The sequence below is a fragment of the Branchiostoma belcheri genome, unplaced genomic scaffold (assembly GCF_001625305.1).
Source record: "Branchiostoma belcheri isolate BF01 breed outbred unplaced genomic scaffold, Haploidv18h27 scaffold204, whole genome shotgun sequence".
Lineage (NCBI taxonomy): Eukaryota > Metazoa > Chordata > Leptocardii > Amphioxiformes > Branchiostomatidae > Branchiostoma > Branchiostoma belcheri.
The window spans coordinates 2172-21102 of record NW_017803536.1 but is presented as its reverse complement, the minus strand read 5'-3'; the positions used below and the strand labels follow the sequence as shown (position 1 = coordinate 21102).

General features: G+C 40.7%; 1 protein-coding gene across 1 annotated transcript; it reads left to right on the top strand.

The window, feature by feature from the left end:
• The first annotated feature begins 6215 nt into the window (after positions 1 to 6215).
• On the top strand, positions 6216 to 18272 carry LOC109469489. Its single transcript, XM_019768011.1, has 11 exons — positions 6216 to 6332; positions 9294 to 9434; positions 11931 to 12027; positions 12731 to 13694; positions 14224 to 14437; positions 14762 to 14826; positions 15180 to 15396; positions 15644 to 15819; positions 16239 to 16408; positions 16638 to 16781; positions 17385 to 18272. The coding sequence occupies exons 3-11, from the start codon at positions 11941 to 11943 to the stop codon at positions 17874 to 17876; spliced, it is 2529 nt and encodes an 842-aa protein (XP_019623570.1). The 5' UTR covers positions 6216 to 6332; positions 9294 to 9434; positions 11931 to 11940; the 3' UTR covers positions 17877 to 18272.
• The last annotated feature ends 659 nt before the right edge of the window (positions 18273 to 18931 follow it).

The window sequence follows — 18931 nt, the reverse complement described above, 5'->3', positions numbered from 1 at the left end:
TTTGAAGCATCGAACATTTCTTCACATATTTTAGAGACATTTTAAATTTTAATGAAATATGCAAGAGTTTTTGAACTTTTGCACACCTCTTACATTCAGACACTTTATACACATTTCAGGCATCGGAATATTATACATTTTAGAGACGTTTTGAAGTGTGTGCGTGCGCGTGTGTGCGAAGATACAGGCAATAGAAAGTTACGATATAGTCAAGGGGAGGGGCGCTAGCTATAGTATAGGGAAACTAACTAAAACTTACCCCATAAGACACCCAGGGGGTTCAGTACGAGCCTAACACATTAACGGTCTTTTAAAAGTTTTAGATAATCATTTTAGAATGGATTTTAATCTCGTTTTTCTAGGTCATTTGGTATTAAATATACATTATTTACAAACTTGATACTTTATTGGGATATCCATTAGTTGCACAAACTAATACTTATACGTATCACCCAAACTACCCACCTTTCCCAAATGGGGCAATATAAAAGCAAAAGGCATGAGTGGGACCTAACCCCATAAGAACTACACAAGCGGGGACAGACCCCCCATTTTTTTCATGAGGAAGAAAAATCGTTAGTACACTGTAATAAGAACCAAGATAAAGTGCTCTATGCTAATAATAATCCATTGAATTCTATAAAAGTAGGTTTTTATGGAATTCTATGGATTTTAGTGGTGTTAATTCACATGGTGTATCATACTACCATAAAGAGCCCAAGAGCATGGGAGCGATCTTACACTTACTAAGATGGCTCCCATGCTAAGAGCACAAGGAATATAATGAATTCAATAGTGTTCGTGTACGTGCGTGCAAGTGGTTGCGGAAAGAACGACACAATAGATGCAGTGTTAGATTTTTTGTTGTGGTAAAACCGCGCCGCGCTGCATGTGGGCATCACTGATATTTGGGTCCTCGCGAATTACTTTTATAAAACGCACGGGTTAAAACTATGAACGTTTACCTCTATACCACGCACGCTTTACAACTATAACAACGTCGCGAGATGCCCCTTTTCGTTGCTAAGCCAGTAAACTGACTTAGCAACGAAAAGATATTGATGTGAACCTTTCTCAAAAAGATTCACATCCGCGCACTGCAAGCAACATAGGCATAAACCACAGCAATAGACTCATCACAATATCAACTTACAAATTAATACAAAATACCCAAGCCATGTGAAATAACACCACTAAACCTAGACTAACCATGACAATATCATGCGAGGAATTCTGTGTAGCACTCACAAAATTCCTGACGTATCTTCAACACATAGTCATACAACAAATCAAGAAACAAGGTCTTTTGCGCGACCAGCTTTCGCACAACGTGCACGCTACGCCGCGCTTAGAGTCTCAAAGAATTACGAACGTTAGTACGCACGAATTACATGTATACATGAAAGCGCACGAGTTAATACAATACTATACAGCGCCCGGGTCCCAAGTTCGCACCGCCAGCTTGAGCGCAAGCTGACAGCGTGTTTCGAGCCTAAAAATCTCAGGAATCCACGAATTACACTTATACAACGCCAACGCACGAATTACATGTTTACATGAAAGCGCACGAGTTAGTGTTGCAAAACGCAGGGGCCTTTTTGCGCTGCCATGAGGGGAGAATAAGAGAAAGAGCCCTTACCTTCACGACTTACCTTGAAGACGTTCTGGCTTGTACTGACGCTTGCCTGCTGTTCACCAACGGAGCTGATTTTGGACTGTCTTATTTGTTTCTACAGGTAAGGGCTTACGTCACACTAAAAATGAGGTTCGTTTTAATCGCCCAGATAATGCAAGGGACATTAGGGTCACTTTCCTGCAACTTTGCAATTTGCATTCTTTGGTACATACATTTGTTTTATGACAACCCTTTAATTATTCTAGGCTACAAAAAAGTAATGAGAAATCTCGTCCCCCGTTTAGATGGAAACAATGGTTTCATCCAGAAGTTTCGAACCTGTGTTCCACCTGTTCGATATGCAAATGTACCACCAGCTGTGTATAGCATTTGACCAACCAGAGGTTATATGGATGAGATTGAATGAACGAATAGAATCTTTATTTATTCGTCGCTAAGAAGCCCAACCGTATGTAGAAGGGACACGTTGCGTTATACTATGATTTAGTAAAGCTAACACACAGCTGAGAAAATAAAACAGATTTTCCCATAACTTAACTTCGAACGAGTTATAGTTTGTCTTTAATATTATGCACAAGGAAGACTTGTTTGTTTTATCCATTGTGCTGAATAAATGTAACGTTACCTTGTACGATATTTGATACCCTTCTATTCATGGTATGTCGAAGAGAAATGTTGTCTAATGTTGCAATTCCTCATTATTATGGTAGATGTCATTCTGAAAGTTTGTCGATTGTTTAATGTAAGTAGATGAATGTATTAATGATGAAATGGTACAGTCCGCCTCTGGTGACCGCCTCTCGTGACCCGCCTGTGGTGACCAACGCCTCTACTCGCGACATCCCCTACTCGCTAAATGTGGTTACTGTATTTCCTGCAATGATAACTTGAGCCGTTTGGCGGCGCCTTTTTGGACCATGTGAAGGATGCCATTTCTTATCAGGAAATAATGAAAACGGGTAAACACCATCTCAAAAATGTAGCCACCAAAACCTTTTTCTTGGCACATGTAACGTTACTGTTAGTTCTACAAAACGCAACTTAGAGTAAGCCCAAAACAGTAGGTGGCGCTTCTATGGACTGCCACGCTCAAAGACTGCTCCTAAATCATATACTACTACTAGTATCCTCACCTCTGATTTTAACGTCCCTCTTGAAGCATACTCAATTATATATTGTGCTGATCGTAGATACTTTTACATGTTAAATTAGCTTGTTTAAATACTGATCTATTTTGATAATTTTGTTGTTGACAGTCATATTTTGTTATAATGTCACAACATCAATTTCAATCACTCTCTGGCTAAGACTGTCGTGATGTAAAGTTGAAGTCTTCAAAAACCATTCCTACAACTTGCATGGTTCGAAATACTGATTGCTAGTGCACCCAAAGTTGGAGATGTGCACTAAATAGTTTTCTGTGGGTGCACCAGTGTACCCAAATATTTTCGTAGGTTTACGTATGTAAAGTAGGTTAAATGTATAGTAGTACAGCATATTCTTAACATATAAGTGTTAGAAAAATAATAAAATCATTGTAGTACTTTTCTTTAGAAATGAAACATATAATTAGTTATTGCTACCATTCTAGCATGGTGCACCCCAAACATTTTTAGTGCGCCCTATTTTTTTTAGGTTGGGTGCACCAGTGCACCTATTCCCAAAAACTTAGTAATTTCGAGCCCTGACTTGTATCAGTTAGTCCCAAAACAAAACGTCCTAAAAGGCAAAGTCTCTCTCACGCATCTGTATATGACCCTGTTGTATATTGGAGCTCCAGAAATTCGTGCCACGCTTTGAAACAACAACGTGACACATAATGGACAGGTTTGGTACCCATAGGTAGTGTTTGAGGCCTTTTGGTAGCATATGTAGCTTGTAGGGTTAGAAAATGAAGTGCTTTCCTTGGCAAAACACGTGCTACGTTTCCCACACTGAAACCTCAACAATGACTAGTGCGCCCTGCGTCGGACTAGAAGAGATAGTAGCCTATAAAAAGAATCTCCTTGATACGTAAGGACAAGACACTATACTTGTCAGGCGTTGTATGATACTTTTATGGTAATAACTTTAATTAACTGTCATATTTCTAGTATTCAAACTTAGGGTTCAAGTTCAACAGAAACCACTTGAAAAACTTCAAACAATACAAAACAAACCTAGCGTGTGAAAGGTACAGGACGTGCAAATAAACAAGTTAATCCCCCTTGAAACGTTAAAACGTACTTGGTCTTTGGGCGTCAGCAGAATTGTATTGCTTAATCCCAATGTACATCTGTGTAGGTGAAATAAGTAATCCGAAGAGAAAGGAATTCAGATGGGGCGTAGGAACAGGTGAATGTAATGTTAACTCACATAATTCCTCCGGTACCCTAAAGGTCTTAACTAAGACCCCCACGTTAGAAAAAAAAAACACTGTTGTCAAGGCCCTCTCTAACATCCTCGATCGTCATAATTATCCGGTGAGGTATACTTGATATAGTTACTCCAATACACACTGTCCCTCATGACATTAGAGCAGTCCCTGCGAGACCAGCGTCTCTCTCTAACATTGACAAAAGTATCACTATCATTGACAGAACATACTAGTATTAAGAATTATTTTTTTCGCGGTGTATCAGACTAGCTAAGAAATTTTGACTTGATGACTTAATATTCTGTTCTCTAAATATACAACCGTGGAACAGTTGCACATATATAGACAAATATCAAATATGAAAAAGGGTATATATACAGTTAATCAATCAATAGTTCGTGCTTATAAACCTGCTTTTCTGACAACTCTCCAGTATCAGTGACGAAAGGTAGTGGATGCTACCTGAAACATCTGGCCGTTTCCAAAATCATATGCGTAATTGTTGAGTGATTGTTTTTTGGCGTATCTTATTACCTGGATGATTAACCTTCACTGGCGTATATACAGTTACTTATGCATTATGCAAGTTTGCTAAATTCCAATATCAGTAGGTTCCGAGGGAATTTCTTTTGAATTCCATTCAGCCGATGTTTTGAGTGCTTTACACGGCACTTTGAAGCAGAGTTAATGGTATAATTATTACGGTTGATGCGATAGCGATGTCGGCATGGCTTCCACACGGTATGCATGACCTGCGCCGGCCGGGACCGTTGCCAGGGCCTACACATGCAGGCCAGCTCTTCGGCACCAGGGCCACATGCCTCTGAAGACATTTCGGATCTTCACGTAAGGATTGAATTCAACTCTTTTCAACAAGTGAGGTGTTTTTTTTTTATCCAATGCAATTTCAGGGTGACAAAACAAAAGTATTCTGGATGAGAAATCTGTCTGATATTGACATGTACTGCCATTTCTTAACACATTTTCGTCATCATTTCAGTTGAAGTGTTTGAAATTGCCCCCAAACAAGCGACGTGCCAGCGTGCGGAGTCTCTTTATTATTTGGTACCACCCCTTAAAAGCTAGAACCTGCCTGCGAAACAAAACAAAACAAGCAAAGCGACATCACATTTTTGTCTCACAGATATCAGTATGTTATGGGATAGGATTAATGCAACTTACAACATTAAAAGAATGAGCAGAAAATTGAGTTTTGCCTCCCTGAAATTGCATTTGATGCATATGCCTTGAAACTTCCATGCTCCACTGTCACAGGACCTCCGCGCGGCCGGATCCGCTTTAAGTTCTACGATCAAAGGAGGACGTCCCTAACCCACAGTCCCTAACCGAAGCTAGCCTCTCATTTTCAGTAGTCGAGTAAGGGAATTGGCGTAAATTCTCTTTCCAAGGGGAACACCATTGGAACCTGCCGGAGATTAGAACCAAGTCAACAATCCAAATCACCGTGCCGCTAGTACCGCATGTTGTTGTTTGTGTTGGATTTTTGTTGGTTTGTGGAACGTGTGAGGAGGGAGTTAGATCTCTGGGAGACGGGCCTCTGTACCAGGTATCAGACCAAAGCGTCATCCTGGTATTCACCTGTTTAAGGCATCCAATGCTAGCCTGGGTTCCATCCTGGTTAGTTTACGTCCGCTCCCACAGTCGCTACCACCAACCAGGTAGCGACTGTGGGAGAGGACGTAAACTAACCAGGATGGAACCCAGGCTAATCCAATGCGATTTCATGATCAGAATAGCAAAAATGGAAATATTCTGATAAGGCAATCTTTGTGATATTGACATATACTGCTTCATATTAGCACATTTCAATAAGTATTTCATACTTTGGGTACTTTAAAAACTGCAGAAACAAGTCCCAATGTGAGTGCTATATTTTATGGGTGGTACCCTAAAAATCAGCCAAGGGCCCTTCCACTAACCATTTTCCGTCAGAATTTTGGGTAGTTTTGCTCCATAAGGGTTTACCGTCCTGAGTTTTACCGTCCTGAGTAGTGAGGAAACTGCGCACACGACAATTCTTAGGTCTCGCGAGAACATCGATATCTCTACGAGAAATGACAAGAGTTCTCAGGCTAGGCGCTCCCGTCAGGTTCTGCAAATATCCGGTCCGCGTGGGGCAAATACGAGTATGAAACAACCACCTGCACCTGAGGCACATCTAGGGGTTTGTCCGCGAGTCGAACTATCTCGAAGAATTAAGAAGATTCTTACCGAGACTATAGCTATCATGCAAACCCCTGCCGCGATGACGTTGCAGACAGAACCAAGCAGACGATTCGTCTCATAATTTCAGATCGCTGATTCGGAGAATTAACACAGGTAAGAATTCGTTTGTACGATCAACTTATTAGCGACAGATTCTCGACTCTTCAACAACGAACAGCTAGTACTTTTCCGTTTTTCTTTTCTCTCTAATATGAAAAAATGTTCAAATTTTTTTAATAGATATGAGGGTTGTTCAATAAGGTAAACTTGACCTGACACAATTCTAGATATCGTCACGTCAGAAATACGAGTAGTACATATCTTTATTTGAGCAGCTGTTAGGGCACAGGATGTCATAGTGAAACCGGTTGAACTCAGGGCGTAGCACACTATTAGTAATAGTAATTTCCCACCCACAGACTGTTTAGAAACAGATTTTGGTACGACTATTGGTCTATTGATTCATAACTAAAAACTTTGTCAAGTTTCGTTTGCTAAGCTTAGTCTACGGAAAATAAAGTTACAAGTAACACATAGTGTACTAGTATTCATGGCCCAACGAACGCTTTGTATTTTCAAATACGTACCTTTACACCTCAACCCATCCTAACTGTTGTAAATGAGAAGAAATAGGTTGAAAATGAATTTTAAGGTAAGTAAAGTGACCCGTTGAGATATACACTTATTTGTTTTTCGTAACACAAGTGCAATTCAAACCTACATGATATCCCGGATATCCATGGTCAGGGCACAGGTAAGAAATGACAGTCCGTCAATGTTCTATTATTTCAGCAATGGAAAAAGTCAACCCTCTTATTCAACTCAAATTCCTTCCGTCACTGAGAAAAAAAACACCCACCCATTCTGCAAACTTTATCAAACGTAACACCCTTTTTCCACTATTTAGAATGAAGTTGATGTTCCAAATTACTTGACGACAAACGAGTTTGAAATTCCCAACCAAAAAGTCAACCCTCTCATTCAACTCAAATTCCTTCCGTCACTGAGAACAAAAATCACCCATTCTTCAAACTTTACCAAACGTTTACCATACTTTTTTTTCGAATTACTAGTTGATATTCCAAATTACCGGACGACAAACGAGTTTGAAATTCCCTACCTACGATGAACAAACACAGCTCATCATCATTTTGTTGACACGAGATAAATACAATCATTATTCCACGCCTGGTCCTAACTACATTAACATCCATTCTTAAATATTGACTCCAAGGCATGCGCTTAGTCTAAAATCAACAGACCAGATGGCAGGGCAGATCACAGCTAGTATAGTGAAGCTTTGTTTGTTTGTTGTTTCACATAAGGCCACACCAAGTAATTTTCATGGATGACGTCCGCGCGCGCATTGATTTTGGCATGTCCGATCCCCAGAAAAAAGGAAGAAATTTCGCTTCCTGTACCTATTACCAAATAGTCACGACAGTGCCGCAAATCGCAAGATTGGAAAATGTGATGAAAGGGAAGAAACATGACTTGTTGGTTGTTCCACTGTGTTCTCTCATTCAATTTGTGCCTTAACATTTATCGTCCCTTAGTATATTTCAAATGTAGGCATCTTGTGTTTTTCTGCCTTCTTGTTTTGTTTTCACGCTCTCGCATTGGATTTAGGGTCTCCAGAGGACGTCATACATAAAAATTACTTGGTGTGGCCCTTATCCGAAGCCGACTTTAGGTGGAACACTCCGGTTTTGTACAGTTAGTACATCCTATGCAAGACTCTTTTCGACAACGAAGTATTGGAGCTATGTCTGTATAACGTCCAGGCTTTACATCCTATCCGAGGGACGTCCCCAACCGAAGCTAGGTACTCATTTTCACCCAAGTGTAAAACATCGCAGTGTGCTAAAGATTCGAACTCCGAACCTTTAGTCAACAACGCCAACCAAGATTTAGTAATTGTCAACGTACATAACTATGAGCGTTTTTATTATTATTTTTATTTGCCTCCCGTATTACTGTAACAGTAAACCTTTGAATTGTAGTGTCCTACAACGAAGGTCCTCGTTTGAAAAACAGGCCAACAAACTTTAACTTTAAAGTAAACCACGTCCTTTTAAGTAACGCTGATGCTAACGTAATGACATGAATTGCACTTGACGGGTATGTCAAGAAGCAATGTTTAACCAAACCGCCCTGTTCCAACGTCCTCTTTGACTTGTGATCGCTCCACAAACCAATAAGTTTGCCAGTAACGGCCGACCTTTACCTCCACATACCACGGACCACTTCTTGTATCTGACGCAGATATATACAATTTACTCAAGCTTTGCTCGGATTTCTGCTGGATTAGGTGTTGAGGAAACACACAAAAACAGGTTTTGAAAAACATTTGAGCCACCTGTTAAACTGTAAGGCGCAAACATCACGGTAACCCACGGTCCCGTGCGGAGTTTGGGCACGTACCCGTGTGTGGACCAACACCGTGACCAGGGGTGACCAAACCACTCACTAGACACTTCAGAACCCAGCCAAACAACCAAGACAGACATGGCCTATTTGGCCTGGGGGTCAACATGGGGGTCCTGCTGAAACCGGGTTCTCTCTCAAGATCTTTTTCACCCCATCTCTCAAGTGTGTGGCATAATCTCTTCTTTGAAAAGTTAACTTACAAGTTAGAAAAACAGGTTTAAATATTTCAACACGAGGACGAGGACTTTATCTATTTTTTTCTACCAAAGATCTACGCATCTTTTTACTGCTATTATTATCAACAATATAATAGACATTTGGTTAATTATTATCAGAAGGTGCAAATGTCATTTTCTATCCCTTCGACATATACTAGAACTATATACATTTACTTAATTCGATGAGTGACTTCATATTATGACAACGTTATCGTTGGTAGAAATTGTAAATAAGTGAAGCTAGCAACCCCTTTAAGGAGCCTCTAGCAAAGCTTCAGATTTTGGAGCCCTATTCCGGTGTTCGGCAATCAATCTCTACAGTACGTACTGTAGTCAAAGATACTGAATGACTTCTGATCTTCGGATGATGCATTATTGACTATCTAAAAGGCAGCGACAGTCTATTTTCGTTTGTGTCATTACTAAGGGAGGAGAGGAAACCTACAACGAACCATGTGGACACTACACTTACGGTGGTCTGATCCAAAACGGCACTTCGTACCAGCCAGGTTTGAACCGAGTTGGTGACATTTCCCCAACACCAAGTCAACTCTACTGTGACTATTTGGTGAGTAGATATGCAGCAGTAATCTCTAGGAAGATTCAGTGGATAGATACATGTTCTCAGATTTTCTTACTAATCTTAGTCTCCAAGCAGGTTTCTTCTGAGCCAGCACACTATGAAATTGGCCACCAGTATCCATTGGTACACCATTAGCCAATTTGATAGTGTCTTGCCCTAAAAAAAGTCTGCTTGGAGATTAGTATATCCTGTTGGCTCACCACGATTGCAATCAACGCAAAAATCGTTCCAACCTTGAGATAATACAATGTAGTATATGTATATGCTTCAATCAGTAATATTTGCTTTAATTTCAATCCTTTTCTCTTGTACAGAGGTTGCCAGAGTTGATCTACAGCGTTCTTGCCATGTACTAATCATGACAACCTCTGACAACATACAGAAATTAGAAAACAAAGTACGTAAATGATGCTTGTCTAATAATCATAACATTTCAACAGATGAACATTGATATTTCCGTGATTGCGTCATTTGGATTTTACCGGATACCTTGCCCTTTTACGAACCCCCTTGTCATATACTGACAAATTTTCTTGTTGTTTGAAAAGCTTTTTGCACTAACTCCAAGGTAAACTTAGACTAGTTTTGAGAAATAGATAACAAAAGCAAAGTGTGTCTGTCAGAAGCAGAGTTGTTTGTGGAAGATTGATGGATTTTTAAGACGCCATACCCACTGGTGTTGTCATTGCACCATGTTTGCCGTGTCGACTAGTATAAATAAAACTAACTACTCCGGGGCAATGTCCAGTTACAGTCGACAAGATTCACACCTGATCATGTCTTTAAGTTACTTTTTAAATCAAGTTAAGTATAAGTTAAGTCATTGTTTTTTTTTTATTGTATTCCTATTCTTGTATTTGTAATAATTTTACCTGTATTTTCGGTTGTATTATATCTGTTTTGTAATGTGTTGAGCACAGCATCCGTCAGATGAATTTTGCTGCCTACTAGCCTGTGACTGTGTTCCATTGCGTGTTGTTGTTGCAACATGAAGAAAGACCCCTTATGTCTTTTCGACAATCATGAATTAAACTAGATAATGTTCATTATGACCCTATTTCCATAATAGATTAGACAAATCCCCTCCAATACATTAACATAAACTCTGCATATTTCATGGAGGTATGAGATCTCCGAATTCTTGTTTTTTTTTTTAAATTTTATTGACCTAGATTGGACAGAGCGTACATAATGTGCTTATAAGGATCCATTGCTCAGAAAACATAAAGAACACAATCACAAAATTGGGGTAACAAATACAAAACGTACAGTGGACTTAATATGAAAACGGTCGTAAGATTCCACATATTTCAATAAGATTACGATCGACATATCAAAAGTACAAAGGATTAAGTGGACCACAGGTTATGTCATTTTAATCGATTTCCGAATTGTAGGTTTTACAAGCGGTCTTTTGTTTTCAGCAAGTGATCTTTTGTTGCACACAAGGTTACGTAACTTACGTAAATTGGCCAGATAACCTATGCCCCGGGCCGCCATGTTTAGTCATCATACATTGAACCCTCAGTGGTTCATGTAAATAAAGAGAAATATTTCTTTAATCTAATCTTAATTACGCTCAGTTTGTCTTGCCACACAAGACGCTGTACATCACCATAGTAGCTGTTTTCTAGAGTCAGAAGATAAAAACTCTCCAGCCACTTAAAAACCAAGTTTGACGTCATTTAGATAAGTATTGCACAAGTTATGCTGCTTTGCTCTCCATTCATTATTTGCAGGATCCGTTGTTGATTCAAGGTATGATGACTCAAGTTGCCGCCCAGAGCATAGGTTATCTAGTAGCCAATATATGTTACCTTGTGGGTAAATATTTTGTCTATACATTTGTAGTCATAATGTTAAAATCTACGTTACAAAACGAAAAGCCCCCAAACTATAATAGTTAAGAATGCCACATTTAAACCAGTCGGGTGACCACTATTGTTATTGTTTATTTATTTATTTTGATATTATGTATCAGCCATATGTAAGTTTAGAGTTAGCGCACATACATTAGAAATACAAAAGGGTAGATACAAACAACTGTCTGTTAACGACAGAATATGTAAATATTGTACAGAAAATGCAGTGGAGGATGAAATGCACTTTATTTGCCATTGCTCTCGTTATAGCACCGAAAGAGACAAGTTATTTGAAATGTCACCAAAATGTTCCCTAGCTTAATTCGCCTCCCCTGCTTACAAAAAGCTGCATTTCTATTAACACCTCCCAATTCATACATCTCGCAAAATGTCAACCATTTCTGCACACACAAAAAAATCAAACCCGACAATAACTATATCCAAAGTACGTAGCATAAGCATTACTTGTTATCATTTTTACTGTTTATTATTTTATCATGTTCTTGCAATTAGCCCTCAGGCATTTTTATAGTTTAGGCAATATTGAATTCCGGTATATGCATCATGTGGTGACGTTCATTGTTTAATTATCCTCAAACTGAACGCCATTTTGTTCCAGACTTAGAGCCATGAGTGCACAGACGACATTCTGGCAGAAAGGGGCAGGAGTTGTCCTGTTTTTCGGGTTCCTGGCCACCTGTGTGTACTACTACAAGGTAAGTGGCTGGAAGGGTCAGTTCCATTGTTTCACACATCCTTATATCGATTTTTCACACCCGAAACTTCGACTTATTTTTGTCACTTGTCTCTCCAGTGTTTTCCTATACTTTACAAAGGCTGCATCTTCTGTTACTACTGAAATTCTAAGATCTTTCCTTCGTGAATTTCTTAAATTACTGATTCCTGATTTTTTCACGAAACTTTTATGTTCACTGTTTTCACTGTCACGTCTGTACCGTGAACTTATCATTACAGTTAACAAACAATTCCTGGACTTTTTTTTCCTACACCTGTCGCCACCGTGAATACATACATGTAGTTCCCGGGAACATGTTCACTTTTCTCAGACCGTGAACTTTTGCTACCGTGAACATAAAGTGAATTACAGTACCTTTCGTTTCGCGGTGTGGTGGGTTCTTTAACGTGCTCTAGCTAGGTCTGGTCCTCCTCAAGCATAGGACAAGGCGTATACGTCCCAAATAAGAGAATGTTCCAAAACTCATCTTCCTCCTAGTCGGGAAAGGTTGAGTGCCTTTCCTTTCCCTATAGCACATTAATGGACCCTGCTATAAGACACCCTGAACCTTTAGCTTCAGATTTTAAGTCAACAACCCTAACCACAACACCACCTTATTGACATATCCCAATCAATATCTACACAACAAACAGTCGTATTCATTTGATCTTTTGATTCCACAGACCGACCGACTGCAGTCCTCTACAGAACCCTTTCACGACCCTCGGATATTCTACGACAAAAACGGGGGACTGCGACAGTTCGACGGATTTCCTCAAAAACTTCTGCTCGACGGTTACGATTTGAACAAAAAGCCAGCGTTTCATGTCAGTCACGGAAGGAACGAATCAGCCTCAAAAAGTTTGATTGAAAATGACAGAAATATATTTGAGAATGTCACACAGAAAACTAACAGTAATGAAAAATTCACACATGATTTTAGCACGCCAATATCACATAAGAAACATGTGTCCAGTTCACAGGATTTTTCTGATTCGAAAAAAAGTTTCAGAAATGAAAAATCGACACAGCTACCAGTCCAAACCGAGAAACCTCCGGAAACTCCCGAACAGTCGATCGTTGAAATCGCGGGTCTTCCGACGGTCTACGACCCGACGGAATTTCCCGAGCACATCGTCGTTCGTCTGAATGCTACATTTGAAGGAGCAATCTCTACAGCTAGCCCTCATGTGGTACAGAACGTACCTAAAGCCACAGAGAGACCCAGAACTACATCCGTAAACAAAATAGAAGTAAACCACACAGACGAAACAAATTCAAACCACCTGTTTGATGTTCTAACAAGCGCGTCAAGAAGTACACTTGAACTTTTGAGTCCAGGTCCAATCTACCACCTCGGCGACAGTCTACACGTCAGAATACAGGCCAGGGATTGGCTGAACCGCCCAAAAAGTCGCGGAGGGGATTATTTCAAAGCTAAGATTTTTAACCCCTCGTTGCTGGCGAGTTCTGCGGGGCGGGTGACGGGCCACGATGACGGGACGTACACCGTGAGTTTCTGGCTGAGTTGGAGCGGGGAGGCGCGGGTAGAGGTCACACTTATCCACCCCGCGGAGGCTATAGATGTTCTGAAGAGGATACGGCCGATACCCAGGAAGAGAGTGTATGCGTGTGGCTTTAGAGACGGTGGGTGGTAATCTCCAAGCAGATCATAGGTGGCAAGACAGTATCCATTGGCCACAGGAGTGTCCGTTAGCCATTAGGCATTTATTTTTCTTTACACATCATAGAGCGAGACAATGTTATACATTCCTGACACAGCATACAGTTATAAACACATTGTTTACAAATTATTAGTCTTTGCTATTATTTTTAATATCTTAGAATGGCTAGGTATTAGCTTAATAATAACTTCTATTCATGGACGTTTGCCATACATAATAAAAATAAATGTACCTGCCACAAGGTCAATGATTAGGGATTGGGCCTAGGAAAACCTATTTGGTTTTACCCTTGTGTCAATGGGCGCCACCATGTTGATTTGTGACGTCATAAGAATTTATCGTAAAATGTAATGGGGAGGCTTCCTGAATTCAGAGTAATACATAGCCGGCTCTCAAAATTCAGCGTAGAGCATTGTCGAGACCCCCCCATGCAGCCCCTTGTTGATTTGTGATAAGTCGTCCATCTTATCCAATTCTTCTTATCACTACAGGAAACCACACCGCCCAGACTAAGTGTTTCCCATCGCCTGATCCGGACCCTGCCAACAAGGAGTGTGACTTCTCCAGCGCGCATGCGGATGCAGGCTGGTACTGCGGCCGGCCGGGCGACATCCCGTGTGACAAGGTCGTGGGGTGTGGCGGGTTAGCACTGAGGGATCATGGGTACCTGGGGATCTCCGAGGAGGACGTCAGACTGTTCAACGAGTCAGTACTGCAAAATCTGTACTACCGATAACCCCTATATCATCCTCCTTCCTGTCTTCAGTTCATTAGCCTTGCCATGTGCTTTCCTCCAAGTCTTTCCTCCAGGTTTTGTGTAGGAAAATCTTCTGTTTTAACCTTGGGTCATTGAGTGCCATCATACTGATTTGTGATGTCATGAGTCGTCCATCTTGGAGCTGACCCATCCAGACCAATCTTAAATAGTCTTTCTTCATTTTTTTACCGGCACTTTCTGTTTTGATTCATATTTTTCTTGATATGATTGTCCATTATTACCCAATATGTTATTTTATTATCTTACTGCAGAAGTTATATCGACCAGGTGGTGGGCGGATCCTTGAGTGTGAATGTAACAGCTAATAACGTCCCATGTAAGTAAGCATCATGTTACAAAGAAGCCAAAATCCAACCGTTGTCACCAGTGTATTGCATGAATAGCCAAGAGACTGCTAATATTACAGTTAGTATTTATATGATAATAATTGCCAAGGTGATATAATAAAGAGAAATTGATGATAATGATGAATGTAGATAATAACAATGATCTGGTGCATCTAAAGTGCAGTGCTATCATATGCAGAACCGCGCCTATCTATAAATCTAAAGTTCTATGCCTAAATGGGTTAGGTTTGGATCAGGCACAGTTCTAGATACAGCAAGTGACGAACCTTAACACAGAAAGAACGACATCACATTAACACGATTTTTCCCGCCGTCACTGCAGGTGTCATACGTCATTCAGGAGGAAAATGTCTCCACGTCAAAACCTATCCAGGCGAGCAACAGCCAATCAACAAGCTCGTTCTAAAGGACTGTGGCAATCGGCAGAGACAGCTGTTCGTCCATTGGCCAGACGGCAGGCTCATGCATGCTGTTTCCAAGAAATGCCTTGTTCTGGACACAAAGGGAGAAATTCGCGAAGGCACAGAGATAACACTTGGGTAGGTTAACCTTCAGCCTTTCCCAAGGGTACAAGATCAGTGGCATGGCAGGACTCAAACTCGGTTCATTTCATGTCTAAATGTATTACTCACAAGAGAAACACAATTGTGTACTATATACTGTGCATTCTATGATGAAATGAATATTGTCAGTGTTTTTCTATCACTCGGGTATTAGTCAGCAAAACTAGTTTTTTGTTGAAATTTTGATTAATGTAATGTTAAATAAAAATACGCTTTTTGCCAGAGACTGCGATGAAAAAAGTCTGCATGTCCCCCATACCCGGTTTCGGACGCTACAAGACACGTCTACCGGCATGTGTCTTCACCCGTACGGCGGGTCAGATAACCCGGATGAAGACACACACATTGTCATCTTCAGCGGATGTGAGGAAGGCAGACTCATGTTCGAATATATGGAAGGTAAAATAATGGACGATGATAGCAATATCGTAGACATTATTTCGATATTTAGTACTTCTCAAGAACTTGCCATACATTGTACCTGCTACAATAGTTGTGCAATATAACTTTGATTGCCCGTTTAACTGCCCTTGGGCATAACATCCAGCTTCTCAGGCACGCGGCGCGGCGGCAGCTGGCTGCATTACACCGAACGACTTGTTACTCCTAACCCTTGAACATCTAACTGTAAACATTGTTTGAAGCTTGAATCTTATGATAATGCCCCTACTGTACTTGGTGGCAGCGAGTTCCATAAAGAGTTTTCTAACACCTCAACTGGTTGATAACTCTGGTACTTGAAGGCATGACTATGTCTTTGTTCTTTTCTGAGCTGGTATTAGGTACTTATATAGTGGCATTTCTGTTGCATGCCCCAGATCCCTCCACTTTACCGAAGTGTGCCCCGTCAGCAGGAATCGTCCGTCCAGATTCAGATGGGTTCTTCCTCCACGATAAGTGGTACAGTCGGTACTGCAACGCCAGAAGGTTCCCGGATGTCGACAGCATTTCCAAGTGCTTAGCAGGGGAGAGCCTATTCATCCATGGGGTATGTTATACATTTAGTTTGAACTTTTAGCCACAGTACACGAGGTAACTGGGGTCGTATGCTCCAGAGTGGGGGAAAGTGTAACATGCATAATCCTTTGACACAAATTAGTACATGTAGTATGTGAATTAGCAGACCATGTTGGGAAATGCTTGAGCCCGTAGAGTTATTAGTTACATTTTCCAAGAATTTGAAAAGATCTGGAATTCCTCCCCTTGTGTGTTGTCAGGACTCGACCGCCCGTCAGTGGTTTGAACACCTGCACGGTAAGCTGGGTCTCTCCACCATCCGCCTGGCACCCGACCTGGACAGCTGCAGGCTGGGCCCGTGCGCTGCACATAACAACATCACCGACTTTCACATGCACTTCCAGGCAAGCTCTCTTTGTTAGTCACAATGTATTTTAAGGGCATAACAAGAAAAGGCACTAGGTCCTATCTTATACTAGTTTGAACTAATTTTGACTTAAATATAACATGTAAATGTAAGGAGTAAGAAATCAAAATAAAATGTTTAACACGTGTAAAGTTTTAACCCATAAAGTGCCACTGGCTGTGCATGGATCACATCCACACAGAAGATGGTACATTGTATAAGCCCTAGGACTTAAGCCAAGAAATTAAGGTGTGGAAAGTACCAACTTTTTCCGGAGTCCTCCATCTCAAATTGCCGCCCATGCTACGTGTCCCAGGGGCTCGTTAAACAAATTAATAAGGATTGTATGTTTCTTAGTAGCAGTAGTATACAGAACAGTGTATCTCATACCATAGGCTGCACAGTACTTTCAGTACCATGGACATGTACGCATGTCAGTGCTACATGTACATACAGGTGCTACTTCAGCCTAAAGCAAATGAATGTATGTAGCAATTTTATGCAATATGACTTTGCTTAGGGCATTTATTGCCCTCAGTATAAGAACTCCCCAGAATACAGGCCGGGATGTTTCTCATTGAATGTGTTTGTCCCTCTGTAGTTTCACAACTTTCCAGTGCACGGGAACCCTTTCAAAGTACACAACATGGAGTACATAGTCGACGCACTGGATCGTCTGCAAGGCGGGTCCACGGTCACGTTCGTTATCAACATCTGGGCGCACTTCACCCCCGAACCGGTGGACGTCTACCGCAGGAGGATACTGGCCGTCAGGGACGCCATCTTGCGGCTTCACCAGAGATCGCAGGAAACATTGGTCGTGGTGAAGTCGGCCAACATGGCGTTGAGCTCTTTTCCTCCGAGCAGGCGCCCGATCAGTCCGAACTTGTACCTACAAGCCGACGACTATTATTCTGAGGATTTTAATAACATAATGAGAGACATTTTCGCGGAAACAAATGCTGTGTTCCTGGATGTTTGGGAGATGACCTCATGTTTCCATGCACCCCATGATATTCACCCAACTTGGGATCTGGTGCATGAAGAAGTCAGCTTGCTTCTGGCCTATATTTGCCCTGATAGAACTCTGTAAACACTGTACCTGTATGCCTGGTATACTAGTAACTGTCTTTTGCTGTATCACACCAGCCCACTGTAACCACCATTATTATGCACATTATGTTGCAATATTAGATTTTTATAATTGGCAATATAGTACCATGCTCATTCCAACATGACTCTAGCATATACTCAATACTTTGACATATGGAACATGCTAGTAATATACAACATGTATTTAGTCCATCTGATTAGAAAAGATAGTATATAGTAACTGTTGTAAACTTTTGGATACAACGTCACAGAGATGAACATAGATTATGAATCTGTAGGATGTAGATAATAAGATTATTACAAACTCTTATACGAAGGCTAACTGCACTTAGTCTACATTATGTTACATTCATATTCAGTGTGTAAACATTCTAAATCATCTCTTGGCATTGTCATATTATTGATATTATGAATGAGAACCAGACAGATTTTCATTCATAATGGGAGGGAACATTATAACTTCAGTTTGATGCCATCGCAACAGTGTAAGCAGCAATAAACTAGCTGATATTTCAAGTATTTTACATAGTTGTTTGACGGTCTCAAAAAAGACCCCCTAGTGATGGATAGTAGTGTTACAGCTATAAAACGTGTAATCAGGCGCTGCTTAACGGTCTAGAAAAAGTGCCCTCCAGTAACTGAGTTATCGGTACCTAAGCCCTGAAACTTGTAATCAGTTTTGTTGATAACGGATGCTGAAGAGCTGTTTCCACAAATTCAGTACGTAAATATATTGTATTTTGGAAATAATATTCTATGTATTCAGGTAAAGACACTGTACACCAACAGACATATAAAATTTGGATGTAGACCTTTAAAGTTTAAACATGGATATATAACGTTACACCCAGTTCCTAGGGAAATGAATAACGATCACTCTGGAATTTATTTTCGCCCCTCTCGTGCAGCTCCCACCAAAGTGGCCAGAGTGATTAACTATATTCGCGAGCCGTAGCGAAGCCGCATTGCACCAAAGCAACTTCTCTGTAAATGTTACTGAAAACGCCGGTGTGGGACCTAAAACAACCTCCGGTA

Excerpts from the sequence above, each read along its gene's own strand:
- LOC109469489 (XM_019768011.1), top strand. The coding sequence starts at position 11,941 with ATGAGTGCACAGACGACATTCTGGCAGAAAGGGGCAGGAGTTGTCCTG. Across the intron at positions 12,028-12,730 it reads CCTGTGTGTACTACTACAAG|ACCGACCGACTGCAGTCCTC; the intron begins GTAAGTGGCTGG and ends TTGATTCCACAG. Across the intron at positions 14,827-15,179 it reads AACAGCTAATAACGTCCCAT|GTGTCATACGTCATTCAGGA; the intron begins GTAAGTAAGCAT and ends CCGTCACTGCAG.